The 23,095-nt window shown below is 46.3% G+C and overlaps 1 protein-coding gene across 1 annotated transcript in view; it reads right to left on the bottom strand.

Moving 5' to 3' along the window:
• LOC139266002 (mediator of RNA polymerase II transcription subunit 12-like protein) overlaps positions 1-23,095 on the bottom strand; it is a 799,024-nt gene that overhangs the window by 232,189 nt on the left and 543,740 nt on the right. Inside the window, exons 18-23 of the mRNA XM_070883728.1 lie at positions 20,934-21,077; positions 17,608-17,771; positions 15,063-15,194; positions 3,694-3,918; positions 1,949-2,090; positions 75-195 (exon numbers count right to left, since the gene is read on the bottom strand). Of these exons, the coding sequence (XP_070739829.1) occupies positions 75-195; positions 1,949-2,090; positions 3,694-3,918; positions 15,063-15,194; positions 17,608-17,771; positions 20,934-21,077 (928 nt within the window). The remainder of the gene's footprint in view (positions 1-74; positions 196-1,948; positions 2,091-3,693; positions 3,919-15,062; positions 15,195-17,607; positions 17,772-20,933; positions 21,078-23,095) is intronic.

The raw sequence follows: 23,095 nt of genomic DNA, 5'->3' as shown, positions 1-23,095 counted from the left end.
TCACCCTCACCTTGAGCACAGAAATATCATGAAACTGACCGTCCCGGTGCAACAGTGAAATCAGAGCCACTCACCTGCTGCCAGGAGCGAGGGTAGTGCCACATGCTGAACCACATCCTCCAGAGAGAAACACTGCCGGGCGATGAGAATGGCAATAAACGTAGCCAGAGAGTCATGGAAAGATAGGTCACTCACCTTCAAGGGGATCAAAACAAGCAGCACTCAGTGACTGGCAAAAAAACAACATTTACGTTGTTAATGAAACGAGATGTTCAGGTAAAGACTTCAACAGGATTAATTCTCTCTCTAGGGGGAGCGGGAGGAAAGGAACAGGTGATAACTGCAACTCCATCGGGCTTCCCAATGTCAAGTCCCATCTTAATCGGACAGTGCTCAGGAGCTGCTCCGAGTCATCTACCTGCACTCACACTGCTGTCAGACACCAGGTGCATGGGACTGTCTCAGAATATAAACCTCTCCACCCCCTCCTCGTTTTTCTCCCTCTTCCTGACGGGGGCCTCCTGGCTTCTCTAATTGGCACTTGCTCACAGAACCACAGCTAAGAGGGGGAAGTTGGTGCCTGGTGAGCAATAGCTGGCATCAACCTTCGTCCCATTACCCCATGCAACATCAACTTCAGAGCGTTAATAAAATCTCTGAAGGCACACATTTTGTGCTAAACTTATAAGCAAATTGAGTTGTCATTCACAATTTTTAAGTTAGCAAGTTCAGAAAATAACATTTTACGTTTCAGCAAGCACCTGCAGTCAACTCAATCCATCAATATGATTTATAGATGGCACAGTATACACTGGAGTTATTTAATAGTGCTGAAAAGCAATTAAGTTGAGGCATTTTCCATACTAGAGCTTGGATATGTAGAAAGGAACTACAGTCTCAACTCAATTTCATGAACTTCCCTTGGAAACAAGTTCCACTATCACAGAATGATTTGCTATTGTTTGCTAACATGCATGTGAAAAACTCAGTGAGTGTAAACTGCATTGCCCACCCTCCTTCAAACTCACTCGGGACTTTTTTGCTCACATCATTGAATGGAAGAGAATAATGTCTTTGTTCCGACAAGTCCCGCTCACCCATCACCCCCTGTGCTCGCTGCCCCGTGTCCTAACTCGCACCAAGTCCCGCTCACCCATCACCCACTGTGCTCACTGCCCCGTGTCCTAACTCGCACCAAGTCCCGCTCACCCATCACCCCCTGTGCTCGCTCACCTACATTGGCTTCCGGTTAAGCAACATCTCGATTTCAAAATTCTCATCCTTGTTTTCAAATCCCTCCATAGCATCGCCCATCCCTATCTCTATAATCTCCTCCAGCCCCGCAACCCCTCGAGATGCCTGCACTTCTCTAATTCTGTCCTTGAGCATCCCTGATTATAATCGCTCAACCATTGGTGGCCGTGCCTTCTGTTGCTGAGGCCCCAAGCTCTGGAACTCCCTGCCTAAACCTCTCCATCTCTCTACCTCTCCTTCCTCCTTCAAGACGCTCCTTAAAACCTACCTCTGTGACCAAACTTTTGGTCACCTGCCCTAATTTCTCCTTATGTGGCTCAGTGTCAAATTTAAAAAAAATCTAATGCTCCTGTGATGTGCCTTGGGATGTTTCACTACATTAAAGGCGCTTTATAAATATAGGTTGTTGTTGTTGTTAAGTGTGGAGTTTAGAAAGGCAATAGCAATACTGTCCATGATAAAATCGATGACATATAAATAAATGCCAGTGTCATTTTTGGAGGGATTACCGAGGCCCATGGTTTTGCAAAGGAGCGAATTATTAGTGAAGATACGCAGTTCCTGATCCAAGGTGGCTAACTACCTTGTTATGTGTCATGTGTTAATTCAGCTGCCTCAGGCCATTGGACCCAGTAACATCTGTCCCATGAGGATGTCACCAGAAAACAGAGATATTAACACAATGTGAACTTACATCCACACTGCAGAGCAGATCATTGAATCCCCAGACATGGTTTGAGGAGCAGCAAAGAGCCTTAAGAACACCAAGCCATTCAGAACTGAGTACAGTACAGCATGCTGTCAACTCAGCACAGAGATTAGCTATATCATTGATTCTGTAAAACGGAGAACAGCAAAGACACAGAAAAAGGATATTAGAGTCATTCGGAACAGATATTTTGATTGAGACAGTCAGAAAATTATTTTCCCCCTTAAAATATTCAAGTAACTCCCTTTACCTATGAAGTATTACAGCAATGGTCAATATCTCAACCTCAGGAATACTGTCGCTCTGTAAACTGATTGTCAGTGGTTATGGGGATGAAACGTTTGGGTACAGACTGTCACGCCCCAACCCTTACATTTTATCTTCACACATTTAAAAAAAACGTCCTTAGACTTTGCAGGTGTACATATTCTGCCATATAGCTTTTAGGTGGATCGGTGCAACTTCAGGGATGATGGATTTCAATTATGTGGTCAGAATGGAAAAGATGGGATCGCTCTTCTTAAAGCAGAGAAGGTGAGATTTAATGTTCAAAACTATGAAGTGTTTTGATAGAGCAAATAAGGAGAAACGGTTTCCATGGGCAGGAGGGTTGGTAACCAGAGGACGCAGATTTAAGATAATTTGGCAAAAGAACCAGAGGGGGAGATGAGGAGAAATATATTTATGCAATACATTGTTGTGATTTGGAATCCATTGTCGGAAAGGGCGGTGGAAGCAGATTCAACAGCGACTTTCTAAAGGGAATTGGATAAATACTTGAAAAGGAAATATTTGCAGGACTACGGGGTAAAGAGCAGGAGGAGTGGGACTAATTGGAGAGCTCTTTCAAAGAGCTGGCACAGGCACGATGGACTGAATGTCCTCCTTCTGTTATCATAGGCGGTCCCTCGAAACAAGGATGACTTGCTTCCACGCCAAAAAAATGGATGAGTTCACAGGTGTTTCGAAAGAAGAACCCGAACTACATCCTGAAGAGTGGAAGATGCCTGTGCATGGATTTTTTTAACGTGTGGTGACTGTTACCCACCAGCCACCACATGGGCTTGACAGAGCTAGGTCTTGGTCCAGTGGCAAGGGTTACCCAAGACAACTGGAGACCTGCTCTGCTGCACGGACCTCCTTCTGTGCCGTATCGTTCAATGATTATTAGGCTGAGTTAGGTAGAACACCAGCACTGTACAACATGCAGCTGATTAAATCTAAAGTGTTAGTGAGGAGGGACAATTGTGTGCAGTCTTCAGCAATCTTTGCTGCCCCAAACATTTTCTGGTCCTCAGTTAACTGCTGTGTGATGTGGAACATTTATGCACCAAGCAAATTTTACTAAGGAAAAATGATTCCAAAGTTAGTATTATCAAATGATCTCCATGAAGTAAGAAAAAAAAATTTCAGGAAACGGACATCAAATACGAACCATACAACCACGGAGGTTTCGAACACAGGAGGCGGCGACAATTTAGGCCCATTTTGCCTTTGCTAGGGCAAACCAGAACTAGTCCCACTGCTCTCTGCCCAAAGCCCTGGAAACACCGTGAAAATGCTAACTGGCTCGAGAGCCCTCAAACTTATTGTGCGTAGGGCCCCTACAGCTAGTCTGGATTGGCTTGGAATGCAGAGGCCCAGAGTGTCTAAGGGACAGAGTGCACTACCCAACAGCGCCATTTAGCTCCCCTTGTATCAGATTCTCGAGCCCTTGTGTCGGCCGCTACCTGTCAGTGTCCTGGTGTCCCATGCACACGTTCATGAGTGCATTGCACACAAAGCTGTAGCGATTGGCTGCGTTGTCGCTGAGGATCTTCCCCAGCATGGAGTAGTTGACGTTGTGAGCCGACGGGTTCTCGATGAAATCCAACATGAAGTCTGGGTCCCACAGTAAGTTGGAGTTGGAGGGCTGCACATTGCTGTAAATGGTCTGCTTAACCTTTGAACAGGCGCTACTGAGGATAAGAAAACACATCACTCGTTACATTAACGTTACACGTGGCAGGGTCGACATTTCAATCGATACTGATATAAGCCATCTCCATGTCATGCCCGACTACCTGAGAATTGTTACAACCCTTTGGCTCTGCAATGGTACAGTGGAAGAGTGGAAAGAACATTAAGAGATTTTCTACTGTTAATACAGTCGACTTATTTCTTTGAAATCAAGCTCAAAGTCCACATATAAATAGCGGTATCGGACATCCAACATGGTGGTGGGGGGGATTGGTGCGGGAGAGTAGGAGAATAAATTTACTTAGAGCTCCTTTGAGATGTTTGTGCTTTGTGAAAATTGATTAAAGGACCCTCCGGCAATTGGGCATATATGAGACCTCATAGTGGCCCATAACTGTTGTAATACGATTGCAAATCTGATCGAATTGGTGCCGCAAAGCATCTCAATTGATCACAACTTTTGTCTGGCATCAGCACCATAAAATGTTTCCATTCTGTGTTGCATGATGTTACGCCAGGGGTTTTCCTGAGTTACCCTGTGGTTGAAACTGCAGACTGCTGGAAACCTTGATTCTCAGAACCAGCCACCTCGAAAGTCAGGTCAGCAGCTGAAAATCCTAAGGTTCTAAGTGGAAGTGGAGTCAACTCGTTAGATCAACCTTGTGACTGCTTACCCAGATCTCTTGGGTTTCAGTATCAAAGAATAAATCAGGTTCCATTCAAAAATAAAAGTTTCTCACTCAGGGGAATGGCCAGAGCTGATGCAGAGAACCTTAGGATTTTCAGCTGCTGACCTGACTTTCGAGGTGGCTGGTTCTGAGAATCAAGGTTTCCAGCAGTCTGCAGTTTCAACCACAGGGTAACTCAGGAAAACCCCTGGCGTAACATCATGCAACACAGAATGGAAACATTTTATGGTGCTGATGCCAGACAAAAGTTGTGATCAATTGAGATGCTTTGCGGCACCAATTCGATCAGATTTGCAATCGTATTACAACAGTTCTCCAAGGAGGTAATGTTAAGCTTGGGCGATGTTGTGAAATGGGCGATATCGATTTGGTCGCCCGTTGTACACCATGCTCAGTTCCACTTCCATCGGACGTGGTGTATAACGGGTGGCTAATTCGATATCACCCAAAGTTAGTGTTACTCTCCCAAGCGTGTTGAGAGCTGGTGTTGATGCTGTATCTGTGCAGCTTCCATCTCTGGCGACTGGGAATTATGCTTTGACATCCAGTTTTGCATGGGCACATGGAAAGTGTGGCCCATCATTTTTCATGTTATTTCCACTTGGGATTTGAATTTGTTTGAGTAAATATATTTCAGGATTTTTTAAAACTACGAGCCTGTACAATCTTTCTTTTTTTCCCTCTTTTATGACTATTAACCACTGCTATTTTTGTCCAAAGGATTAACAATCACATTCTTTGGCTGTGGACTCATTGCACTTGGCATTGAACAGCTAGAGTAGTTAATATTGTGCGTCGATCACTTATAACAAAGACTGTACCTTAGTTTCTATGGTGTTGAGATAGAGGATCAGTCATGATCATATTGACTGGCAGCGCAGACTCAAAGGGCCGAATGGCCTACTACTACTCCTATTTTCTATGTTTCACAGTTTTTCAGAAGTCAGAGGGCAATCTTTTACCCAAATGCATACTTCTCGCTCTGGAAGTAGTGCTTGGCTTGCTGCATTGAGTATTCACATTTTATGCAAATAAGGTGAAAGATTCTCAACAATCGAGGCATCACTTGTTTGATTTACAAGGCGGACTTAAGGCAACCCAATTTGCAATGTAGATAGTGGAAGACATTGCTATTCTCTGGCCGGCAGGACACATCAGGGTTTTTTCTGCAGTTGCTGGCCACCTCACAGGTAAACCCGCAAAGGATTTGATTCGAGGCTATCTGCAAGGCAGCAACCCAAGCAGTCCATTTGCTTTCTGCAAGACTCAATGGGCGTGAAGTTGGACACAGATGGGGTGTCAAAACAGGCAGTATCAATCACCTGCCAACATTCAGTTCTATTGATTCAAACAGAGCGGAATATCAGGCTTGTCACATAACGGGAGGCAAAAGACATTCCGCCCGAAACGTCCAAGTCCAATTTCACGCCCAATGTGTTGGTCTGAGAGCTCATGATAACAAACCCCTTTGGCACTGTAGTGCTTTAAGATAGGCTGAAGTTTCAGGAGCTTCAGAGTTTCTCGCTGGAGATTTTCCACTTATGAGTTTGCAAACTCATGATTTTGCCCTATTTATTTCATTTTACCCAAGTGTCGTATTTGACCCTGAAATTAGCTTCCGGACACACATCCGTGGCGTAACTAAAACCGATATTTTCACCTCTATAACATCACCCATCTCCGCCCCTTGTCTCAGCTCATCTGCTGCTGAAACCCTCATCCATGCCGGTTACCTCTAGACTTGGTTAATCCAACGCATTCCTGGCTGCCCTCCCATATTCTACACTACGTAAACTCGGCAGTCTGAGTCCTAACTCGTACCAAGTCCTGCTCACCCATCATCCCTGTGCTTGCTGTCCTACACTGGCTCCCATTTAAGCAACGCCTCAATTTCAAAATCCTCATCCTTGTTTACAAATCCCTCCATGGCCTCGACCCTCCCTATCTCTGTAATCTCCTTCAGCCACACAACCCTGCCCCACCCACCCCCCACCGAGGTATCTGCTCAACCATTGGCAGCCATGCCTGCAGCTGCCTGGGCCCTACGCTCTGCAACTCCCTCCATAAACCTCTCCGCCTCTCTTTCCTCCTTTTAGACGCTCCCTAAAACCTCTCTCTTTGACCAAGCTCTGCCGTAATTTCTTCTTATGTGGCTCGATGTCAAATTTATTTGTTTTGTCTTATAACACTCCTGTGAAGCGCTTTGGGACATTTTACTACGTTAAAGGTGCTATATAAATAGAAGTTGTTGTTGTTATTATAGCATCAGCCTCCGAGTGGAAAGTCGCTCTGGTGCAAAACCTGAACTCCCCAGCCATGATAAACCTGTGAAGGGCAGCAATTAGAGAGAGATGTTTGATAAGGGGACACGAGGTTGATTCCTGAGATGAAGGGGTTATCTTATGAAGAAAGGTTGACCATGTTGGTCATGCACTTTGGCAGAAAAAAATCAAAGAGCAAGTTATTATTTAAATGGAGAAAGATTGCAAAGTGCCGCAGTACAGCGGGACCTGGGGGTACTTGTGCATGAATCACAAAAGGATAGTATGCAGGTACAGCAAGTAATCAGGAAGGCCAATGGTATCTTGGCCTTTATTGCAAAGGAGATGGAATATAAAAGCAGGGAAGTCTTGCTACAGCTATATAAGGTATTGCTGAGGCCACACCTGGAATACTGCGTGTAGTTTTGGTTTCCGTATTTAAGAAAGGATATACTTGCTTTGGAGGCAGTTCAGAGAAGGTTCACTAGGTTGATTCCGGGGATGAGGGGGTTGACTTATGAGGAAAGGTTGAGTAGGTTGGGCCTCTACTCATTGGAATTCAGAAGACTGAGAGGTGATCTTATTGAAACGTGTAAGATTATGAGTGTGCTTGACAAGGTGGATGCAGAGAGGATGTTTCCACTGATGGAGGAGACTAGAACTAGAGGGCACGATCTTAGAATAAGGGGCCGCCCATTTAAAACTGAGATGAGGAGAAATTTTTTCTCTGAGGGTTGTAAATCTGTGGAATTCGCTGCCCAAGAGAACTGTGGAAGCTGGGACATTGAATAAGAAATAGACAGTTTCTTAAACGATAAGGGGTTAAGGGGTTATGGAGAGCGGGCGGGGAAGTGGAGCCGAGTCCATGATCAGATCAGCCATGATCGTATTGAATGGCAGAGCAGGCTCGAGGGGCCGTATGGCCTACTCCTGTTCCTATTTCTTATGTTCTTGTGTTGGGCCTATACTCATTGGAGTTTAGAAGAATGAGAGGTGATCTTATTAAAACGTACAAGATTCTGAGGGGGCTTGACAGGGTAGACGCAGAGAGGATGTTTCCTCTCGTGGGGAATCTAGAATTAGGGGGCATAGTTTCAGAATAAGGGGTCGCCCATTTAAAACGGAAATGAGGAGGAATTTCTTCTCTCAGAGGGTTGTGAATCTTTGGAATCCTCCTCCTCGTCATCTGCATCTTCCACATCATTATCAGCAGCCACTCTCATCGCAGGTGGGTCTTCCACTACCAGCTGCTGCTGCCACATGATGGCTAAGTTATGCAGCATGCAGCACACAACAGGGAACTGACCGACAATCTCAGAGGAGTATTGCAAGTAGCCTCCAGAATGGTCCAGGCATCGGAAGCAGTATTACAAGAAGCCAATGGTTCTCTCTATGATGCTGCGTGTCGCAATGCGCGACATGTTGTATTGACGGTCAGCTTATGAGTAGGGGCGTCATGAGCCAGGTGGCGAGGCCGTATTCTTTGTCTCCCAGCAGCCAGCTCTGCCCTTCTGGCTGATGCTCAAACATGGCAGATATAACATTCACGCATAGGATGAACGCATCATGGGTGCTGACAGGGTATCTTGCATCAACTGACATGATGCGATGCAGGTCGTCACACACAAGCTGCACATTAACGGAGTGGAAGTCTTTTCTGTTCCTGTACATCTCGGAATTCTCCAAAGGTGGTCGCAAGGCGATGTGGGTACAATTAAGGCAGTCCTGTACTTTTGGGAAGCCAGCAATCCTGGAGAAGCCCACAGCCCTTTCACGCATTGCCTGGGCGGTCATGGGGAACTTTATGAAGTCATTCCTCCGCGCATACAATGCAGCTGTCACCTGCCGAATGCAGACATGTTTTGCATGTTGAGAGATGGCGCACACATCCCCAGTTGTAGCTTGGAAGGATCCGGATGCATTAAATGAAAGTTATAGCTGTAACCTTCACTTCAACTGACAAAAGCAGTCCTCCTGATGCTTCTAGGTTGCAGGTCTGCTTTGACCAACTCACAGATCTCAGTTACAACTTCTTTGCGGAAACGCAGCCTTCAGACAGTCTGCATCACTCAGGTGCAGGTACGAACGCCTGTCTCGATATACCCGACGTGGGTAAGGTCTCCTGCCCAGCACCCTATGGGCTCTGATGTTCCTCATGCGATGACGTTGAACCAATTGTCTCCTACGTAGCATCATGATGCAGAAGGCTCACACAAGGTATGGCATTGTCAGTATTGCTCCCATACTAAATTTAACCTTTGAAAGAAGCTTGTAACGGCAGGAAAGCAGGCAGGCAGGATAGGTTCACAGTTCTCTCTCTCCCTAAGGTCTGTATGGATGGAACACACCCAAAGGCCTTGTGACTTGTCCTCTCTCCACCCTCCCCGCCCCCACCCCGCCCCCTTAACTAATTGCAGTCTTGTCACTTCTCCCCATCTCTCTCTCCCCGCCGCTTATTCCAGTCTTCAGTGCAGAAGCCTTCCGATCGGCACCTTTCTCTCTCTTTCTCTCCTCTTCCCACGCTCTCCCCCACGGCTTGTTTTGTAGCCGAACCCCGAGCTGTGTCCGGGCGCGGGGTCGATTCTGCCGGCCAAACCAACAACCCTCCAGCCCTGCTTCAAGACATTCGGTGGTGGCATGTGAGTGAGTAAAAAAAAGTGAGACAACTTGTAAAATCCAACAAATTTACACTTCTACTTTAACAGGTTAAAAAAAAAGTTGAACTTTATTATTGATTTTTACAGTGTTTTTGACTCCTCTCCAAAATCTTCGATTTAAAAACAATGGCGTCTTTCAGCGCCGATTTGTCAATGTGCGCTGGTTTTCTTAAATGCCCAGAAGGTTTTTCGGGAGTGGCCAGATATGCTGACCGAGGAGGAAAAAATATTGGACAAACTGCGAACAATTGAAAAAACCGACGCAGATCGCAGGGGGAAATTTGGAAAAAAATAAATACGCCAAAAAAAAACGGCGCGCACGACCATGGAAAATTGAGCCTTTAATCTATTTCATATTACGTCACTGAATGATCAGGAACAGATAAACACATGTCATTTTGGTCATTTCATCTCATCTCGATCACTTTCGCTTTGTTTTTTTAGGTCCCATGAATGTAGTGAGTCACACAATGCCCTCTCAGCTCGTTCACAATCCATTCTCTAGAATTGGACACAATGCTGGGATACTCCAAGCCTGTCCAGTGGCAAACTGAAGCACTTTACGATATAAACACAATTTTTTTTTTTTAAACGGAGATGGGGGAAGACAGCGATACAGCTAGAGTTGCACTGAACCATTTGTACGACGGTTTATAGCGTTGAGTGAACATCACTTAATGTTTGACATTATTTAGTTCTTCCTTTACTTTTTAAAAATTAAATCTAAAATGAATTTAAAAACTGATTTTTCAACTTGGGTGAACTAGCCCACCAAGTGCGTGTGTCAAATTTTAAAATGTTCCTTCGCACTCGAGTCAAATTATTGCAATTAGGGTGGATAAATAATTGATCTTGGTAAATGAAGGCAAAATAAAATCGCTAGTTTAGCAAAAATGAGGAGTTGTCACGTTAGATCTGGTAAGAAAAACCTAATAAATTAGTGAACTGCTAGGCACTCTCACAATATAATACACTGTAAAAGTAGACGCAATGCACGTGGACAGGAGGTAATGTGCCAAGGTTAATATTTTCTTTTCAGCAAATATGGCAATTTAAATCCCTGCGGGGAAGAAGCAAGACCCAGCTTTTTTTTTAAATTCCACTTTTAAATAAGCACACATCCTTTTCCAGATGTTTTATCCCAGTAACAATTAGCGAGTGATTTCTATTGCTGTAAATGTGGCCTTGGGATGGCCAGGCATGTTGGAGGATACCACCCCAAAGGGGGCGGGGGGGGGGATTGGGAGTGTGGTGGGCAAGGGGAGGTCCAAGTCACACACCATCCCGACTTGGAAATATATCGGCCATTCTTACATCGTTGCTGGGTGAAAATCCTGGAACTCCCTCCATAACAGCACTGTGGGAGCACCTTCACCACACGGACTGAAGCGGTTCCAGGCAGTGGCTCACCACCACCTTCTCAAGGGCAATTAGGGACGGGTAATAAATGCCGACCTTGCCAGCAACGCCCACATCCCGTGAACGAATGATTCTTTTTTTTTAAAACGCTGTTGTTTTAAGGCACACAATTGGCAGGAATGGAAAGGAGTGAGGCAAGAGTCGAAGGATCAGACTGGAAGGACAAGGAAAAGAAAATTCTCTCTCCCTTCCAGCCTGGTGAAACGCGTCCATTCAACAATGGCACAATACCAATAAAATCATGATTTTATGCTGTACCGCTGAAAAGCTCCGGGCTGTTAGGTGAAAGGGGGAGCCGACGAAGGCTTTGTTTGCTCTTAACATCAGAAGGAAAAAGGGAGAATAATAGAGGGATTTCAAAATCAGAAGCTAGAGAAAAAGACTTTGTTCATGCTTTTACACACAAGCATACATATAGTATACACATAATTTATATACACATATGTATGCTATGCATGCACTGGATACATACATTATATATATAGAAAAACATGCAGAATATATACAAATGCAGAGTGTGTACAAATGCAAACACACACAGACTTAACGGCCTAGAAATCCCGGTCGGCTGCTTCCCGCAGGCGATCGGCTAAAAAAGTTTAAAAGATGCACACCTACCTGTTCCTGCTGCGCCCACGTGAGATCCCGGTCCTGAGGCCTTCACTGACTGCGCATCGCAGCGCGTGCACGTCAGGACGTGTGCAGGGCTGGAGCTGCAGTCACATGGCTCTGGGCAGCCAATCCAGGTACAGAATTTTCTCATTCATAATAATGGGAACTCCGTAAGTTGGAATTCCCCTTATGATTGAGAACCCCCCCCTCCCCCCGACACCCCAAATACTAATAAAAAAAACACCACATATTTGACATTCATTTAAATTAAAGTTAGTTATATCTTATAAAGAATATATATTTTCACGATGTAAAAATCAAAGTTTATTTAATTATGGTTTAAAATAAACTTACTGTAGTGAGCATGGTTCTGAACAATAAAATGTGTTTTTTTAAATTTTATTTTATATGTTTGTGTGTGTTTTAAAACTCTTATGCCTGTAACAGTAGGCTATGTGCCTGCTTTTATCAGACGCAAGAGTTTTGAGGACATTTGCCGGGCAAGATATGAGTAAATCCCGCAATCTTGCCCGTGCAAACGTCCTCGCTCCCGAGATGTGGACGATCTGTCCAGCTCCAGCTCCAGCTTGACAGATCGGAAAAGCCAGTTTTCAGTACATGCGCATTGTGCCCTGAAAACCGGCTTTTCCGATGCCTTCCCGGGTCCGCACACACTCTGTACACGCTCCGTACCGACCCGGGGAGGCTGGAATTTCTGGACCATTTTGTTTCTTATAGTGTGCGAGAAGATTCACAATAAGAGATTTCAACAGTTTGTTTTACTTTACAATGGTGAAAAAGCCTGAGTGATCAGTAAATCTGCTTGTTAAGCAACGCCTTGATTTCAAAATTCTCATCCTGGTTTTCAAATCCCTCCATGGCTTTGCCCCTCCCTATCTCTGTAATCTCCAACCCCCCCGCCAAGATGTCTGCGCTCCTCTAATTCTGCCCACTGAACCATTGGATGCAGTACCTTCTGTTGCCTGTGCCCCAAGCTCCGGAACGCCCTACCTAAACCTCTCCTCCCTCTCTACCTCTCTCTCCTCCTTCAGGATGCTCCTTAAAACCTACCTCTTTGACCAAGCTTTTGGTCACCTGCCCTAATTTCTCTTTATCCAGCTCGGTGTCAAATTTTCTATCTCATAATATTCCTGTGAAGTGCCTGGGGATGTTTCACTACGTTACAGGTGCCATATAAATACAAAATTGTTGTTGTTGTTGTAACCAGGCAGTCAGTGCATTAGGAATGCCCGAAGCCAGCAAAAATCAAACACTAAAGTGGAGTTGAGACAGATGATCAGCCATGATTGTATTGAATGGCGGATCTGGCTCGAAGGGTCGAATGGCCTACTCCTGCTCCTATTTCTTATCTTCTTGAGCAAAAGCAAAATACTGCAACAAAAGGTGGCCTGACAATGCAGAGAATTGGTGTCTCGATGAACTGAGATGTGGGGACCTATGGCAGAGACACATATCTGGCTTTCCCCAGATACTGCCCTCGCTGGCCTTTCTCGAGAGAGAGAGAGACATAAATAGAAGACGAGTGCGCCTCCATCACGGAAAAGTGGAGCGAGACGAGAGTCACTGTCAGGTGGGTCAGCTGAGGTCATTCGACTGATCTTCTAGAAGCCAGTTCCAGAATGGCAAGGGGAGATAACTGGCCCCCTTAGACAACAAATGGCGTGCAGGCATCTAAATGGAGACGACTTAAAAAAGCAAACTGGATGTGAGCTTGCTTTGAAAGGTTGGACTGAGAGGCAGCAGGGGACTGCAGACTACCAAGAAATATGATCCTGGGAAACAAGAGCGATGCACAGCACTGCTTTGAAACTGTGTCAACGACACGTCATTCCCACTTGCACTGGGCTGATGTTTTCAATCTAAAATGCCAAATTGGACTCCACAGAGTTTCATTCATCATCATAGGCGATCCTTCGAACGAGGATGACTTGCTTCCACACGAGTTCACAGATGTTTCAATGAAGGACCCGATGTTCCAGTCCTGAACTCCAATTGAGGGGGTGGAAGATGCCTGGGCGTGGATTTTTTAACGTGTGGTGACCGTTGCACACCAGCCACCACACGGGCTTGACTGAGCTCGGCCTTTGTCCAGTGGCAAGGGTTAACCAAGACGACTGGAAACCTGCTCTGCTGCAGAGAGTCTCATTAACACACTAGCAACGCGCAGCTTGAAACGAGAACTCAGCTACCACAACAAAAGAATGTCAGCAATTGTAGCACGTCACCTTAAACATTTTGGGCAGATTCCCTGGAATATCGGGGTCCACTAGAGAATGAAAGGCTGGCAGTGTGGAAGTTTAATCCGAGCGAGTGCGGAGAGGCGGCGGGGCACACAGGCTCCAATGAGCACAATTCAATTAATTGCGATTTTTCAGAAAGTACGCGTCACCACCAGGGCCCCTTTTCAAATGAATTACAAGGGATTATGATTAACTGTTGGTCTACTTAGAGCTTTTCGTTTTGTCTCCTTGCAACACATAGCAGGTGGGAGAGAGAAACACACACTGAGATTGCGCCTTTCACGATGAAAGGGCGTCTCAAAGTGCTTCACAGCCAATGAGTGGGCTGTATAGTGGGAGAGTGGACGGCTGTGGTGAAACCGGGTACGAACGGCCGCCTGAAGCTCGAGGGTTATCTTATCCCTCCCTCCTCCCTGGCAGAGAAGTATCTGTCCTCGGCTGGACGCGAGCCAATGATCGCAATCAGCCATGAAACTCCGCAGATGATGAACTGCAGGGGAACCCACAATGCCCCGCACAGGACTCTTTAAACAATAAGCACAGCTCAGATAGCACACAAGAGCTCTCAAGTTCCACCAACTTCAAATATGTCAACGCACTTATGGAAAGGAATATGTCTTCAATCACAATCACTAATGTGCAACACTGAGGGAGAGCTGCACTGTCGGAGGTGCCATCTTTCAGATGAGACGTTAAACCGAGGCCCCGTCTGCTCTCTCAGGTGGACGTAAAAGATCCCATGGCACTATTTCAAAAAAGAGCAGGGAAGTTATCCCCGGTGTCCTGGGGCCAATATTTATCCCTGAATCAACATCTAAAAAAACAGATTATCTGGTCATTATCACATTGCTGTTTGAGGGAGCTTGCTGTGCACAAATTGGCTGCCGCGTTTCCAACATTACAACAGTGACTACACTCCAAAAAAAGTACTTCATTGGCTGTAAAGCGCTTTGGGAAATCCAGTGGTGGTGAAAGGCGCTATATAAATCAAAGTCTTTCTTCTTTAATATTAAGATTCTATTTGTGACAACATCAGAATATAAAAATCTATCAATAAAAAGACATCATCATTTGTGTACAATAACCAGGCTGCCATGCATTATCTGTTTTGCTTGTTTTATTCAGTGTTTTGAAGTTATGCTTGGTGCTGAATAAATATTAACTGAGGAAAAGTATTTAAGCCTGAATCAGCCAGCTGCTACGGAAAATAACTTTTTGGGATTTAGAGCATAACTACTCACCTGAAAAGATCACCAAACTTGCTTCTTAAGTGACTGCAAGATACATAAAGGTCATACAGGTAGGCCAGAATGCATCTTTCGGGAGAGGAGCATTCTGAAGGATTGACAACATGTTTTACCACCCCACACAGCCTGCAAGAGAGAGGATACAGAAAGGAAGTTGGAAGAATCAGGCAGCAGAATGAGAGAAACAGACTGTTCAGGTATCTTTACTTTCCGAGGGAGGCATCAATTGCAGACTTGAGAGTTTCAATCAACGTTAAGTGGCCCGACCTCCATCGATCGGATAGCAAAAGACACCCACCCTTATCCATCATGCTCCCATTGTTGTCTGAAGAATGACCTCATTCAATGGCCAACCAGACTGGTTGGGTATAACCTTGACTTGCCAAAACCCACGGGGGCATGGTGGAACGCCGGCTTTAGACCACACCCAATATTGCTCAGCACTGACGTCAATCGAGAACGATATCGAGTGGGGTGCAAAACCAAAGTTCCACCCGATCCCGTCTGGAGGGTTAGGTTAAAATTGCCCTCAACTCGAGCTCGTTTAATGTTCGTCAGCGTGGCCCTCTGGTGCAAAAGAGCATCATGACTAGGCACCATGACACACAGGACGGACTCAATCCCCCGGCCTGCCTGTTGCGGGCACAATGTTAGCAGGTCCACCTCTGAACCAGTTCTCAACAGGCCTACATGGAGACCAGAACATGGCAGCAAATAGGTCCAGGGGGGCAGCTCATGGTGGACGCTCTCCCAGCACCAGGGCAGTAAGATTTAGAGGTACTGCCCACTGTTCAGGAGACATGCGTGTTTATAGCACCTAGTTATGTCTCGGAACTGTCTCACACAGTGAGTGACTTTGAAATGCACTGCAATGTGTCAGAAATGGTGCAATAGCCTTATCTTAAACATTCACACGCAAAATTCTGCCCTCCTCTCCATTTCTCATCAGTGACTGACTGACTTTTCAGAATCAGAACAACCATTTTCTTCTATTTTCCAAGGCTGGTGGTCTAAAATGGGTCACTTCAACACTGAGCATTGACAGCTGGGATGGTGGTGGTCCATGGGGTGTGGTATACCAACAACTTACATTGCACCTTTAATGTAACAAAACGTCCAAAGGTGCACCACCGGGCGGGGGGGAAAGAGACTGAACGCTGGGCAGTAATTGGGAGGAGAGTTAGAGGACGTGGCCAAGGGGGCGGTCAAAGAGGTTACATTGTGAGGAGATTTTGAAAGAAAGGCGCGATGTTTTAGGACAGAGGGGGTTTGGGGAAGAGAATTCCAGAGTGCAGGGGCGGGAAGACACTGCACTGCTAGTGAGGGAAGACATGTAAAATCGCAGAGTCAGAACAGCTGCAATGTAGGGCAAGAGGAGGTCAGAGAGGGGAGAGCGTGAGGCAGTGGAGGAGTTGTAAATCAGGACAAGCATTTTGAAATTGCCATGTTAGCGGATGCGGAGCCAGTGATAATCAGCGAGGGCAGATGAGCAGAGGTTAGTAAATGATAAGCCAGGGACGGAGCAGTCCTAGACGAGCCAAGACTTTCTCTCGAGTGGAGCTTTGGAGGCCAGTGAGGAGAACACTGAGTGGCCAAGAGCATGGGTGCAGATTCCAGCGATGGTGGAGTGACGTAGAGACAAGTTTGAGTGAGGAGTCAGAGAGGGCGACAGATTCAGGGTTAAGGTGTGGAGCTTCTAGCGAGAGCCAAACAGATCTAGCTAACACTTAGCGGGAGGAAATTCTGCCGACTTAATGCTGGACCAGTTCAAAACAATACAGAAAGAACTGTGGAGTCGCGAGTGATGGCAGGGAAGTAAAGCTGGGTGACTGCAGCACACTGATTAAGAATACAACGGTCCAAGAACAGATCTTAGGGTGCACCAGCCAAGACATTGGTGAGAAGCTGGCTGCCTTGGGTGCAGGTGGATATGGAACCCTGAGAGTCGGGCGTCATGGAGGAGAGTCACTGGAGTAGGATGGATTGGTCAACTGTGTCGCAGGCCACACAGGTTAATTTACCATGGATGCAATAATATAGAATCTGATTGGTAATGCTGACCAAGCTAGTGGTTTTGACGCAGATGGGATAGAAGCCAAGCATTCAGACAGGGCATGGAAAGAGAACTGGGGAAAGGGAAGTTGGGAGGCATTCGAGTATCGTAGCAAAGGATGTTCGAAGTGCAGCAATCATGAGGGAGAACAGATGGGTTCGACAGGTGGTACATGGTGCACTGTTACCATTTACCAGCGTCAGAGGTTATGTAATCCTGAAGATGCAATCCTGAGGGAAGTCCCTGGAAATGTCCCGATATATGCTTACTCTGCTCTAGTGTCAATTCTACTCTCTACGATCAGTGATGGTGTAAATGGGCCGATTGTGCACAAAAATGGTTATAACCAACTGAACTCCATCCTGACCACTGCAGAAAACAGAGGTTCTGCTGAGCCCTGTTGTGAGCCTGCAGAAGCTTGCATTTACCGAAGTTCAAAGAAAATAAATAAAGGACAACTGAAGAGAACCAAATGCCATTCCTCACCCTTCAAACACTTGTGCCGTCTGGTCGGGGTTGAGCACGAGACAGGAATGGTAGCGTCGCAGCACGGCCACGATGCACAGGCACAGCCCTGTGGTATAGCTCCCAGCCAGACTCGAGGATTTTAGCAGCAACTCCGCTTCCACCACACTCAGTTCGTTCAGCAACTGAGACAGTACATAAAGCACAGAGGATTCAGAGCACAAATGAACTAATTAGCATATACTAAACGTTTGGTACCGTTTTGGTCTCCGTATTTAAGGAGGGATATACTTGCATTGGCGGCAGTTCAGAGAAGGTTCACGAGGTTGATTCCCAAGATGAAGAAAGGTTGAGAAGGTTGGGCCTATACTCACTGAAGTTTAGAAGAATGAGAGGTTACCTTATTGAAATGTACAAGATTCTGAGGTGGCTTGACAGGATAGAGGCAGAGAGGATGTTTCCCCTCATGGGGGAATCTAGAACTAGGGGGCATAGTTTCAGAATAAGGGGTCGCCCATTTAAAACGGAGATGAGGAGGAATTTCTTCGCTCAGAGGGTCGTGAATCTTTTGAATTCTCTACCCCAGAGAGCTGTGGAGGCTGGGTAATTAAATATATTTAAGGTGGAGATGGACAGATTTTTGAATGAAAAGGGAGTCAAGGGTTATGGGGAGTGGGCAGGGAAGTGGAATTGAGGCCAAGATCAGATCGGCCATGATCTTATTGAATGGCGGAGCAGGCTCGAGGGGCCAAATGGCCGATTCCTGCTCCTATTTCTTATGTTCTTATATTCTATAAATCACTGGTTAGGCCCCCCAACTGAAGTATTATGTCCAATTCTGGGCACTGCACTTTAGGAAGGATGTCAGGGACTTGCAGAGAGGAGATCTACCAGAATAGGACCAGGGATGAGTGACGTGGGCAGACAAGAGAAGCTGGAATTGTTCTCCTTGCAGTAGAGAAGGTTAAAGGGAGAATTAATAGAGGTGTTCAAAATCATGAAGGGGTTTGATAGAGTAAATAGGGAAAAATTGTTTCCACCAGCAGAAGGCTCGGTAACAAGAGGGCATGGATTGAAGGTAATTGGCAAAATAACCAGAGGAGAGCGAAGAACGTTTTTACACATTGAGTTGTTACGATCTGGAATGCATTGCCTGAAATGGTGGAAGCAGATGCAATAGTAACTTTCAAAAGGGAACTGAGTATATACTTGAAAAAAGAAAAAAATTGCAGGGCTATGGGGGAGTGGAACTAATTGGATAGCTTTACCAAAGAGTCTGCACAGGCGTGATGGGCTGAATGTCCTCATTCTGTGCTGTTTGATTCTATACTCTAGCTGTGTCCTGGCCAATACTTATCCTTCAATCAACATCACTAAGACAATCAGTATCACTAAAGCAGACATGAAAGAAGGTAATTGGCAAAATGACCAGAGGAGAGATGAGGAGAATTTTTTTACGCAGTGAGATTATCTGGTCATCATCCCATTGCTATTTGTGGGTTAGTTAGCTGCCGCGCTTCCTACATTACAACCGTGACTGCACTCCAAAAGTACTTAATTGGCTGTAAAGTGCGTTGGGATGTCCGATGGTCGTGAAAGGCGCTATATAAATGCAAGTCTTTCTTTTATATAACAGAGTTAACAGTCCTGGTGATTAGATGATTTTACATTGGTGACCAGATTCCAGTGATAGTGGGGTGTGCAACTAATTCATGCAAACTGAAAGGTGGCAGGTTTGATAGCCCGGCTGTACCAAGTTGTCCGATTTAAGCCTTGGCAGCTGTTGCGTTGCTGCAATGGGCCTGTTTCGGGCAGGGAAAGAAGTAAAGCAGAATCATCCAGGGTTCCTGCTTCTTTTTGCTAATCGGCGACACTTGCTGGAAAGACCGCACGTATGAATCGGTGACAAGAGCAGGATTGCGCTTGGCTGTTCAGTCCTGGACCGGCCAATAGTCCCTTGACACTGAACATCCAGGCTTCCGCAGTTACAATGGCCACGTGGAGCTGGGAGGGCTGCCGGCATCTGTGGGATTGTCACTCCGCAAATGTCAATTACTTCAGGATGGGAAAGGGGGCGGGGTGGGGCGGGAGAATGGAGGGAAAATAATGGAGAGGGACGTGACCTTGATCCAAAATTATACTATGAACAAAAGTGGCAGCATTTGTTGAAAGTCAGAGCGTTCCTGCCTCTTGCATCCAGTCAGGGTTTTTCCTCATCAGCCTCTTTATGTAAAAACAAAACTGTTGCGCCTTCAAAAATGAGCGACAGCTATAAATTTATAAAATGTACCTGTTTAAGATAGGAGCTCAAAATATTTTAGTTCTTGAATAGATATTCATCCAATGAGTCAGATACAAAAGTCAACCAACAGTTCAGAAAATTCAGCACTCTTAGCTGCAAGCAACATTCTCAAAGTTTTTCTGGTTTATGGGAAGGTAACATGGTGGTTACCAACGTTCCTGCTAAGCTGCGTGGCCGGGCAGCGGTCTGGAGGTCCCGCGCAGACCGCTCACGCCTTTTCAATGGAAGAAAGCGCGCATGCACGGAAATTTGAATGGGCCACGCAGCCAGTTAAAGGACCACGCACCAAAAATTAATTAGAGCGAACATTAGTGGTTACCCATTTACAGTGGGGTGCAGTTCATCTTTTAGTTTAGAAGTAGTACTCTTTGGAGCGTAGTCACTGTTGTAATGTTGGAAACACAGCAGCCAATTCCCGCACAGCAACTGCCACAAACAGCAGTGTGATAAGGAGAGAAAGCAGGAATGGGGTACTGAAGTTGCATGATCAGCCATTATCATATTGAATGGTGGTGCAGGTTCGAAGGGCCAAATGGCCTACTCCTGCACCTATTTTCTATGTGACAATGGCCAGATTGTGCTGTTTAGTGATGTGGGTTGAGGGATAAATATTGGCCAGGACTCCCCTTCTCTTCTTCGAACCAGTACTGTGGGATCTTTTCGTCCACCCGAGAGGGCAGATGGGGCCTCAGTTTGACGCCTCACCTGAAAGATGATGCATTTTATTTCCATGCATGCCAAATTGACACCACTGTTAACTAAAGCCACCTCTCACAGCTGGATTCAGGGAGAACGTTTCCAAGTCCCAGCCCCTCTATGCTGAGATAAAAGAGAGCAAAAGGGGAATCGGCTGAGCAAGTAATTATGTGAAGATTAACAAGTTGCTGAGGGTGTGATTCTTCACAGCTGTTCAGTCTGGGGAGCTAGCTGACATCCCTAGCTGGCCCAGCAAAGTTCAAGTGACTTCGAACTTTATCCCAAACCCACTGTATTTATTCTCTATACACGCTTGAACATATCATAGGCTTGGTAGCTACAATCTTACCTGGATAGCAAAGTCGATAAGACCATTGATGTTAAGGGCACACTCCATCATGTCAAAAATGAGCTGGATGTGGTGAGCCAAAGGCAGATGGTATGATGTTCCTGAGGCAAAGCTAGTGATTTGTTCGAGGACGTTGCTGGAAATCTGGAAGGAAATTTAAAATGAATGTTTTTTTTTTTCCCCCTCCTTTTAAACAGTGTCAAATAGCATTTGCCGTACACGAGGACCCGAATCCTTCAAGAACCTGTGGAATTCTCTAAGCACAGAAAGTTGTTGAGGCCAGTTCGTTAGACATATTCAAAAGGGAGTTAGATGTGGCCCCTACGGCTAAAGGGATCAAGGGGTATGGAGAGAAAACGGGAATGGGGTAGTGAGGTTGCAAAAATGATCAGCCATGATCATATTGAATGGTGGTGCAGGCTCGAAGGGCCGAATGGCCTACTCCTGCACCTATTTTCTATGTTTCTATGTTGAGACAGCGGAGATCTCAGCTCTGACAGCAGAGTACACCAGAACCATATGAAAGAAAATCAGTCGCTGGAGGAAGAGTTTCTGCAGAACGGAATCAAATGTACACAGCGTGGAGCAGCAGTGGGCAGAAGGCTCTTCAAAGAGGTCAGGCAGCCAAGGTTTTACTGCAGCCAGCTGCATCAATTCATTTTAACAGCCACATTTCAACAAAACCCTTGGTTAAATCAGCATTAAATAAAAGTGTTTCATCTCCCAACATCTCACCCACATTGAGAGACTCCTGCTGTCAGAGCAAGAGATCTTTGGGCCGAAATTACCCCTCCCCTGAAGGCCTGTTACCCCCGAATGTCGGCGGCCGCACTGCGGAGTGGAATGGCCGCTGCTCGCCAAATTGCCCTCCCGATTTCCCCCCCCCCCCCCCAACCTTACCGGTCTGCTGCTGCCGATCGGTGTTAAGCGGGTCATCACCGTGCGCACTGCCGATCTAACCCCCCCGACAGCAACATTCCACTCCGAAAATCTTCGGCCCGCCCGGCAGTGCCAAAACCTGTTTTTTCCCAGTGGTCCAGTGAGGCTGGGGCTTTCTGCAATGGCGGTGTGGCTTCCCTTAAAGGGGCAGGCACACTGCCGCTGCCGCCATTTTTTTTTGCCGACCGACTGCTCCCCACCCCGGGTTCAGCCGGGCCGCCAACAGGCCGCCTGGCAACCCCGGGAAGGCAATTGGGTAGCAGCGGCCATTCCACGAAAAGTCAGCGGCCATTCCACTCCGCAGCGTGGCCGCCGATGTTCGGGGGTAACAGGCCTTAAGGAGAGGGGTAATTTCAGCCCCAAGATCTCTTTTGACGGGATTGGGCAGGTTAGATGCAGGAAGAATGTTCCCGATGTTGGGGAAGTCCAGAACCAGGGGTCACAGTCTAAGGATAAGGGGTAAGCCATTTAGGACTGAGATGAGGAGAAACTTCTTCACCCAGAGAGTTGTGAACCTGTGGAATTCTCTACCACAGAAAGTTGTTGGGGCCATTTCGTTAGATGTATTCAAAAGGGAGTTAGATGTGGCCCTTACGGCTAAAGGGATCAAGGGGTATGGAGGCAAAGCAGGAATGGGGTACTGAAGTTGCATGATCAGCCATGATCTTATTGACTGGTGGTGCAGGATCGAAGGGCTGAATGGCCTGCTCCTGCACCTACTTTCTATGTTTCTATAAGTTTCTTGCTCTGACAGCAGAAGTCTCTCAATGTGGATGAGTTGTTGGGAGATGAAACACTTTTATTTAATACTGATTTAACCAAGGGTTATGTTGAAATGTGGTTGTTAAAATGAATTGATGCAGCTGGCTGCAGTAACGCCTTGGCTGCCTGATCTATTTGAAGAGCCATCAGCCCGCTACTGCTCACGCTGTCTACATTTGATTCAGTTCTGCAGTAACCTTTCCTGCAGTGTTCCAGCGACTGATTTTCTGTCATAAGATCCTGGCGTACCCTGCTATCGAAGCCAGAGATCTCTGCTGTCTCAACAGTCTTGAAGGATTCAGACAACCCCTCTTTGGGTGCCAGGCCGCTGGCCGGGCCAACATCCTCCCTGGTGGCCCAGTGGGCCGAAGTTTAAAAACCGCGGAGACTCTCCCCTTTTAGTGAAAGGGAGAGCTGTGGTGACGCGGCGCCGTGATGACATCATCGCGACGGTGACCCCG

This window comes from Pristiophorus japonicus, chromosome 6 (genome assembly GCF_044704955.1).
Source record: "Pristiophorus japonicus isolate sPriJap1 chromosome 6, sPriJap1.hap1, whole genome shotgun sequence".
NCBI lineage: Eukaryota > Metazoa > Chordata > Chondrichthyes > Pristiophoridae > Pristiophorus > Pristiophorus japonicus.
Note: the sequence above shows the minus strand (reverse complement) of the source record. Positions and strands in the feature narration are given on the sequence as shown.